This window comes from Protopterus annectens, chromosome 9.part0 (assembly GCF_019279795.1).
Source record: "Protopterus annectens isolate FY-2018-M chromosome 9.part0, PAN1.0, whole genome shotgun sequence".
Taxonomy (NCBI): domain Eukaryota; kingdom Metazoa; phylum Chordata; order Ceratodontiformes; family Protopteridae; genus Protopterus; species Protopterus annectens.
Window position 1 is genome coordinate 978,142,124 of NC_056743.1, and position 10,385 is coordinate 978,152,508.

The 10,385-nt window shown below is 38.7% G+C and overlaps 1 protein-coding gene across 1 annotated transcript in view; it reads right to left on the minus strand.

The window, feature by feature from the left end:
* Positions 1-10,385, minus strand: part of LOC122811709 (protein S100-B-like) — a 70,152-nt gene that overhangs the window by 59,187 nt on the left and 580 nt on the right. Inside the window, exon 2 of the mRNA XM_044083731.1 lies at positions 8,755-8,899. Coding sequence (XP_043939666.1) covers positions 8,755-8,892 — 138 coding nt within the window. The 5' untranslated portion in view covers positions 8,893-8,899. The remainder of the gene's footprint in view (positions 1-8,754; positions 8,900-10,385) is intronic.

The window sequence follows — 10,385 nt, forward strand, 5'->3', positions numbered from 1 at the left end:
AGTGCCTATAAAATATTGCATGATAACTACAGGAATTGGAGGAGATTAGAAACTATTGGGAAGACAGACTGGATAAGCAATTCACAAAAAACAATGGGAGGATATATGTGTGGCTCCTAAATATACAACAAATTCAAGAAGACTTGGGGGTTTTGCCTGGAAGTGTTTGCATGGGTATTGTTATACCCCAAGCAGAATTTTTCCTCAGGTAGACTGCAGTTGTTGGAGGTGTGATGGAGACAAAAAAGGTAAACAGGAACATATGTTTTGGGAGTGCAATAAGTTGGCAGACTTTAAAAATTCCCTGCAGACTATTCTGTCAGAAATACTGGGTGAGTAAATGGGTGTAACTAAGGAAATTATTTTTTTGTGCCGTGATGCAGAATCGGAATTGTATAGACATAGTAAGGCCTTACTGAGTTTAAATCTGTTGGCTGACAAAAAAGCACAGTTACTAGAAAATGGATATCAAAGTCTAAACCGACCATACTAGTAGTGAATATAGTAACAGAGAGAAGTGGAATCTTTAGAAAAGGGCAAGAGCAAATTACATAGAGAAATGTAAATTGTGGGAACAATAGATGCAGAATAATGCTTTGGCCGAGGAATGAGGTTTTAGGGAAGGCAGTAATTGAATGAGCAATGTCGTGTTCAGCTGACAATGATTGTAAAGATGATTACATGTTATGTATAATGTTGCAAATGAAAATATGTCGATATGGTTTGTTTATATTTAAATAAATGTATTATTGCTATGTCATAAGTTATAATTCAATAAAGATATTTCTTGTTTAAACAGAAGACAGGCTTGCTAAGTCACATTGCAATGTCTGCAGTCTCTTTATTAGTTTATTGTGCTTTGCATGGCACAGTGTAGCTTTTTTATTTGGGATCTGTAATGGGAGGCAGACTAACTCTAGTTTAAAAGAGGGTACTGTTCTTCTGCATGCAACAAAAACAGATTTTACATATACAAACGGAGGTGTTTGTGTGGAGATGTTAGTGATGTTGTTGACAAATATGAGTTGTGTGGCCCACCAAACACCCTTTAGCAGTTCTGTCTATATATTAGAAGGTTGCAGTTGCCATTATTGTTCCCGTATCTAACATGTCTACATGCATTAAATGCAGTCTGTATTTATTAACTTTACTTATACTGGGTACATGCTGCCCTGGCAAATGCATCAACTGAAAAGGACACAGCTAAAGCAGTCTCTTACTAGGGTAACCAAATAATGTTACTGCTTCTCCTAATTATGCCTTCTACTACATTTTTGCAAAATTTTGCCTAGTTTAGAGCAACAGATGTTCTGTGTCTAAATAACTTAAATTTCTGGATTCACCTTCAAATGATCTATGCAAATGCTGCTTCATAAGTCTACAAATTTTTGTGGCCACTTGAAGGCAGGCACGGATGCTCCATTCCATCCAGTTAACAGATAAAATAAATAATAATAAATAATTGCTTTTGTAAGGCAGCAGACTATCTGGGTAGGACCAAAAGAAAGTTTTCTGACAGAGGCAAGACCCAGTAACTGAAACTCTAACCTAAACAGTTTTGAAATGCTGCTGGAATCTCTTCCACTGTCCCAGACAATTGGGTGACAGTTTGCCAAGTATTTCCACTAATGGGTATAGCTAGGTATGCACTGACTGTATAAGCCAAAGCATATACATTTATCACTGAGGAGTAGCATTTCAGGATAACTACTATGTATTCCAGGATAAGTTCTGTATGACTCCTATACCTGGCTTTGAATAAAAGGAAAATGACAAAAATCTTTATTATATCTATTTTATACACATGCACACACCCAAACATATGCATGCTAATGAGCATACACACACACACACACACACACACACACACACACACACACACACACACACACACACACACACACACATATATATATATATATATATATATATATATATATATATTCATGTACACTTGCATGCACACTCTCATGCACATGCACACATGATAAATAAATAAATAATAAATAAGTAAATAGAGAGATAAAACAGATAGATTGATAGAGAGACCAAACCAAACAGTAAAAAGGTCACACAGGCAAGCCTTTTAGTAAGAACTAGAAGAAAGGTCCGGCAAAAGTAGCATTACTAGAGTTTTCATTGTGGAATACCTTAAACCTCTTATTGTGGAGGCCCATGGGATATATGCAAATGACCCCTTAAGGACTATCAGTGTTTCAGCTACATGGCTTCTGAATACCCATGACTTTTTACTTTAAGTCTTTCCTGATGCATTCATGTCAATAAAGTCAAACACCACTAGCTGTAGGCATACCATGTTCCGACCTTTTTCTGAACTTGTCAGTACAACCTAAGTGTATTGTTTGGTCATATGTTAGAAACACAGAGCTTATTAACAAGTCTGATATCCTAAATAATATCCAACTCAAATAATAAAAAGAGTGGAGAGGTCACACAGACAAATCACTGGTCAAAACTTGTGGTAGTTACCAGTGTCGTGCTCCTTATCAAGACCTTTAAGGCAATGAAGGTCTGGGCTTTGGATGTGGTCATGTGAACACTTACTATACTTATCTTTTGGCATGAAACAGCAAGTCTTTATAGATAATAGCAAAAATTATTACTTGAACATAGTCAAAAAAAGAGCTGGTGTTACAAGTATCTGTTTAACTGATAAGTTATACCATTATGTGCCCTGTTACATCATCACTGACCAAGAAATCTTTCAAACTTTTGCTTAATCGTGACTGAAGATAAGCCCAAACAAGAACCCCTTAAGAAAGGCTCTTAATGTTAGACTGACAGAAGCATTAAATTACTTAATATCTGCATACTTCTCCCCCTGCAAATTCAGTGACCTGGAGCCACTGACAGACTGTACAGTTAAAAAAAGGATTGGAAGAGAAATAACTGAGCACCTTGAAGATGGTCCAGTCCACCTCATCATCTTGGAAAGTAGGATGATAACAAACATCATAGGATATTGTATACACCTGTGCGTTATTAGTCTTTGGGGTCAGAGGAAGCAGCATTCTGCTTGCCCTATCTGGGTGTGCACAGTTGTTATCAACAATGCTGCATTCCTGCCAACATGGGTGGGGTGACAATGAGTCACTGTATTCGTCTAACATTCGTCTAACAAGGCTAATATAAATGCCCAGACACAATACAAATGATTCTGACCATTCTTGCTACATACATATTCCAAAAGCATTAGAAAGATGTCTGAGGCTCAGATGACAAGGCAGCTGCTTTATGGCAATGAATAAAGAACAAGGATAGATGAAAATGCTCTGTCATGATTAAAGAAGCACTTGTCCAAGCATTCCGCTGCTGACTGCTACACTCAGCCCTCCTAACTGTTAGCATACTTTTTTCCAGTTATCTTGTCAACATTAATGGTGCTATAACCTCTAGGAGCTAGCAATGTTTCATGTCTTTGATGTGACTAGGAAATATCCCTCATAAATTAGCTCCTGATGGTATTATCTATATGTTCTGTATGATAAATATATATATTATATATATATATATATATATATATATATATATATATATATGTATATATATATATATATATATATATATATATATATTTCATTAATTGCTTGTAGCAATGTTTAACAATATAACTTGCCTTAGGTGAAAGGCAATCTTCCAAATAATAAGCATCCAGTGTGTGTGTGTGTGTGTGTGTGTGTGTGTTCCTGAAAATTCTGGTTCTCCTGAAAGCCTGAATTGGATTGTGCATTTATTGGAGAATGTCTGACTTACTGACAGATTGAATGAATTCCTCAGTCAATGTACAAGAGACTCCCTCTTATCTGGTCTCGCCGGGACCACACCTTAGGCTAGATAAACAAATGGCTGGTTAATCAGAAAAAGCATACAAAATAATATTTATAGGTTATAAATCAGCTAGAATAACAGGATTTGTGTTATATGCATTTTTTCTACTGACTATGAAGTCTAAAACTCAAATGTCTGTCATTATTTAGGCCAGAGGAGGTAGAAGTGTTGTTCTTCTCCATTGTCTTTTGCTAGGGCTACGGCACAAATCTGATGGCTGGTTAAAGAGAAGGCCAGTTAAAGAGATGCTGGATAAGAGGGAGTCTACCGTACTCCCAGTGCTGACTTGCCCAGTTGTTCTTTGCTGCCCTGGATTTACTCTAAAATTTCATTAAATTTCATCAGATTACTGAATGCTTTTATTTTATGTGGTATTTGCTTTCTTTTTTTTTTTAATTTGTTTGGATTTGAAATTATTTCAAATGGCATGTGACAGAAGGTGTGGGAAATTCTCTGTTTTCTTAGCATATACTACACTGCCTATTTTTTTTCTTATAATATATATGCAATAGATGTTGTATAAACACTGGTTTAGTGTTAAAACTATTATTAAGTCTCATTGCACCAGATAGACCCAGATTATTAGTGATGGGCCATCCAAAAAGAACATTATATAGAATGAGTGTTCAAAATATGGATTAGAGCATCACAAACCACACAAGTTCAGAATATTTACAAGGTAAGACTTCAGCAGCTACAATGGCATTCATAATGATAATGTGCGCATTTCCTGCTACCATAAGTGATTGACATATTATACACAATCCCAGTGTATGAGACACTGGCTGGAGATATAAAGGAACAGAATCATGACTGGTCCATACCTAACAGTAATATCTTTTCATCCACACACCCACCCTTCCTTCCATGGCCAGACTACATAGACTCTCCATCTTGCACTGGATCCTAGACATATACTATCACAACATTTGTGGGTAATTTCATAAAAGATTGTTATAGTCAGGGCCCCCTGCAAAACAATCTAACGATGAGTACAATAAAATAATTATATGGGCTGAGTCTGTAAAAGATCCATGTGGCTCAGTGTTCTACCACAGTCAAAAAGGAAAATAAATGAAAAAGGAAAGAAAAAAGTGAGCACCGCAGTGTTAACAGCACCCAACACCAGAAATGTATTTATTTATTTGTTTATTTTGGTCTCCTTAGACCTCATTATTATTGGCCTGGCCTCCAGTGCCCCACATCAACACCAGGTCTACCAGCCATCCTCCTATCAACCCTGACCTACTTAAGTATTGCTGGGGCTAGTCATGGATCTTAAGGGTGCTCTTGGGGCTCAGCCATCTGGGTCTCTGTCCTTTGGGTTTTTTTGTATTATATGCCCTACTCACTTTCACTTTCCCCACCCCCATGCTTGTTAGTCATGTCTGAGGGCAACTACCCTCTTCTGACCATGCTTCTCTTTAGGGAGTATCACCAATGAGCACCCTCCCTCCCTGCTGCTCCATCAGTTGCTCGAACCACTAAGCAAACCTAGGTCAGCTGGACAGTTGTTAGGGCTTTCTCCCTGTATGTCACCAAAAAAGCCAGACATTTCTTTTTATGCATTTTGTACAGAGCACCACTCCAGGCCATCTGACCGACTAATATTACTTACTTTTGCTCATTAGTATATCAGACTATGTACCACTGCTGAGCTGCTCATCTTTGTTTGTTTCATCTTATAAGTTGATAGGTTCCTAGGTCTTTATTAAGCATACAGCTAGGGAGACTATATTCAAAAACTGGTGGTAGACCAACATCCCCCCCACCCCCCCACACACACACACACACACACACACACACACACACACACACACACACACCATTAACTTTTCACCACATACCTCACCCATCCAGTAATCCAAACTGGTTTTAAACATTGCTAAGGAAGCATTCAACTTGATATGTAAGGGCAGCCTATTTCAAAAACAGGATACATTGACTTAGGTACCTGTAGCACCACATGGGGTTGTTAATATGGTAATTCAGGCTTATGTCTCTAGATCAGGTGTTTGCCTTACCACTAATTTTATTTAGAGGAGTGCTAGGTCACTCATAGCATGGAAGTCTAAGCAGAGGTCACCTCTCAGGAGTCTGCACAACACTGAATACACGGAAAGGGCTTTCAGTCTATCTGAGTATCAAAGGACACTAAGTTCATAGATGTTTTTTGTGAGGAAATAAGTTGGTTTGGGAGTTTAGCAAGGTACATGCTGAAGAGGCATGATAGTCAATGATGGGCTTAATAAGGGAGAAGAATATTTGAATGAGAACTTCTCTGGACTTTGAAGAGATACTTTGAAAGATAAGTTGTGTAAGGTAGAAATATTTTCTAGACACCACAAAAACATGGTTGTCAAAGGAGAGGCTTTTGTCAGGGTAGGTACCCAAGTCCCTGACAACTGTGTCAGATTTAAGTGGACTATTATATGTATTGTAAGTGGTATTGATGCTAGATTTACCAAAGGAAACTAAGCTGCATTTCTTGTTAGCGAGGGTGATCTCGTGATTGACACTAACCATTTATTTCGTCCAGCCTTTATTGGAGAATTTGACTTTCGGGATGGAATTTGATAACTGGCTTCACTATACAATATCAGCAAACTCATGGTTAGCCATAGTCCTTTGAAATCAGCTTTCATGTCACAGAACGATATACCAAAGAGGAAGGGGCCCAGGACAGAGCCTTATGTGAACAACTACGACCTTAGTGGTAGGGGTTCTGTCAGATACCCAATTACTTATCCAGCAAACTGTGTATGGGTTAATATTAAGTTGAGAGAATCTGCCAACGGTCTCAGCATGAGGAACACTGTCAAAGACCTTGACAGGGTCCAAGCAGGCCAGGTGGACTCTATGACCTTTATCCATGGCCTTAAAAATTCTTTCAAGGAGATCAACCAGGTTCAGCAACCATGCTCTACATTTTACAGAGCCAAACTAATAAGCATCTAGTGATATTTGGTCATCAAGTTTATTGGGGTTAGGGTTGATATAATGGTTAGGGTGTTTACCTCACACAGACAAAGTACAGAGCTTGAATCTCACCTTTGGAAGGAAAATTGACTAGGCTTAAAAGGCTCACATGAGCAGCTAGACTAGTAGTTGCCTATGAGCTTGGATTATTGCTTTTTATAAGACCAGCTGGCATAATGGTTAAGGTCTTTACCTCCCATGCTCAAGGTACAAGGCTCAAGCCTGACCTCTGGCCAATGACTGTATGGAGTTTGCAAGTTCTCCCTGTGTCTCTGTGGGGTGCCTCCCAAAAACATGCTGAGCTTTGGGTGTGGGTGGGTTTGCCATAATGGTTAATGTCTTCACCTCACAGATGCAGAGTACAGGGTTTGATTCTGACCTCAAGTTATTGGCTAGGCTTAAAATGGCCCTTCATGACAGTTAGCCTAGTATTCACCTATGCATCTATATCAATGCATTTCACTTCAGCTATAGTACATTCCATAGCCTTGTAAACATCACCAGTGAGACCAATAAACCTGTAACTCTACCTTTCTGCAAAGGCACTGCAACAGCTGTTCTTCACACCAATGGAATGTAATCAGTGGAGGGACTCAGGTTGAAAAGCTGATGGAAGGGTTTTAGGTGGGACTTGGTAGTGTTTCTAATCAGATGCTGGTGGCATCACTCCTTTGCCCACAGCCCCCATACTGACTCATTTGTTTTATCTGATGAGAGGGTGGCTTAATGGCTAAGGTGCTTGCCTTACAAACACAAGGTGCAGGGTTTGAGTCTCACAAGGGATAATTGGCTAAGCTTAAAATGGCTCACAAGGGCAGTTAGCTTAGTACTAAACTATGAACTATGAACCTATGAACTATGAACTATGATGGGGCAGAAGATTACAACAAGGAAAACGGATACCATCACACTTGCTGGTCTGGGAAAATTTAATTTCTCTATGTCTTGCATCCCCTAAGTGCGCATGCAGTGGTCCTGGACAGTAGGCTGGGTTGAGCTCACTGCCAGAAACTTATGTGACCCCTCTATCCACCCCCAACTTATACAGCAACTACTGGATTACCTATGGTCTCTACCAGGGGTGCTATTGTAGTGGGAGCAACAAAGATCCTCATTTTTTCGGCAGACCAGTAAAGGTAGCTCATTTCCTTCCTTCCCTAGTATGTTTTCTGGGCACCTAGGCTGCTACTCAGACACGAGTTACCAGTGTCATAGGTGAACACCTTCTTACTACATTATTCTGTCAGTCTTGTAGTCTTCATTCAGAAATTCTTATACATTTCTTTTCATGTTGTCACGTGTGTACCTTTATTGCTTCTGCCTGACAAATTACTAGAGGTATGTCATATTGGCCTATCAAAACTGATGGAATTTCCAGTTATGAGACTTAAAATCCATGCCCCCTGAAGAAAGGTACAGTAATTATAATACACAGATACTATTTATAAAGGGGTTTACATAACAACATGGGGTTAGGCGCAATATGGCTCCTCCCACCTCCCTATGAAACTGCAATATGGCACTTTGCAAGAAAGACTCAGCAAACTGCTTACAATCTCTGCATTCACAAGCATAGTGAGATGATCACTCATCTGTGGGAAGATACAGAAACAACAAAAATCTCCTGCCCACCGCAGCATCCACACAGGAAATAACTAACTTAGAGTGTTCCTCAAATGTGATAGTAGTTTATAAAAATAAATTATACAGATATCACACCTGTGAATGTGTAACCAAAACTGATATGGGGAGAATAGTGTCAAACAAAATGGAGACCAAAGGGAAGGAGAATCTCCAGTTCAATTGACCATACTGCTATCTTCCTCTAAGCTGACACAACCTTTGTAAATATTACTTTTAATCTTTTTATGTTGTGCATGTAACTGGGAAGGGATGAGGTGAAATTGGTATGGGACATTGAATTACCTGTATGAAGTGGGGTAGCTCTTTGTTGACCAGCATTTTCAGGTCCAATTTCTTCAGCATGCACTTATCTCCTCTGGCCCCTGAATACTTGTGAAACACCTCAATAATTGTTATCATTGCATTTTCAAGTTCTGACATTCTGCTCCTGAAAAAAATAAGTGTGCATTGTTAATCCGGTTTTGTATAAATGCTATCACTTACAGTTAAGTTATTAAATAGCAGTTGTGAAGGCTGATATTAGTAATAAGCTTCCAGTCCTGTTCTCCTTCCCAAATACCTATCTGACTGTGCTGGAGCCCACTGTCCAACACTTTCATTCAGTAGTATGATATACAAGAGCAAAGCAATTATGTACGTCCATCTCCTCCCACCATACCTCGCAACCTCTTAGAGCAAGAAATCCGGACAAAACCATAAATAATGGTGAAACAAAGGCCCAAAAATAGGGACAATTTTTAAATATTGCTCTTACAAACTTAGAAAGTTGATAGAATAACAGGTTTTGCATTAGCATGAATTTTTTCTGAAGGGTATGAAGTCTGACACTCAAATGTTTATCATTATTTTCTAACTTCAGTCTTTAATGATTTGCTACTAATTTGCCAGAAAACCACAATTTTATGAAAAACGGACCAAAAATATGAAGCAAAAATCTGGACATTCTGTGAAAATCTGTACAGTTGAGAGGTATGGTCCTCCTGCTTATAAATACAATCCAAAGTGTGTTGTGATGCATAAAGCAACCAAGCCTTTTCTCATATCAGACTTCAGCATAGAGTAAGGCTGTGATCCTAAAAATTAATTCTAAGTATTTCACCGATACACAGACTGTCACCTAGACAGAGGTTAGCCACCATTTTCAAATAACAGCTAGGGTAGCAGGTATTTCGTAGTGAGAGAACTTTTCTAACAAACTACTGACATTAATACTCATGCATATATGGTGTCATTCTTACAACCATAATTTCTACATTTAGCTCACACTAACACACACACATAAAATGCAAGGGTTAGAGTCAGCAGTTCCTGTACAAAAGGTTGTGTTTAATGCCAGAGTTAACATTAATGTTACTTGTGTTTTACAGTTGATTCTGTAGTTAGCAAAGCACGCAGCATGTCTACCAACATACCTGAGTGCATTACTGACATTTTATCTTACTGCCTCACACAACATTAGGAAATAAGTATGTACAACATATGAGCACATTTATTTTTTCTGTATTAGTCTTTTAATTCGATTTTGAAGAGTTTTACTTGAACAGTCACCAGTAGACCAAGGTACTGCCTTTTTACCTGTAACTGTCACCAATACTGCTAATTCTTTTATCTACATATAGTTGTTTTATGTGTCTCCAGACTGTATGCCTTTCGGTATGGATAGGTCTTCTTTTCAGTTCTGATTGCACAGTAGTACTGCCCATCACCCCCCCCCCTCGGGGGCTATGAGTCATGATGTCAGAGGTCACATTTGGGCATGAACCTGAATAATCAGTTGTAACCTGGAAAGAAACCGTATTCCTCCACTGACCCTCCTTTTGATGATGGGGTGTGGACATGGTGGGTAAAAGCCATCATTCTCATTTCTTTGTTGCTGTTCTAGAGTGAACTAAATGCCATTGTGGAAAAGATAT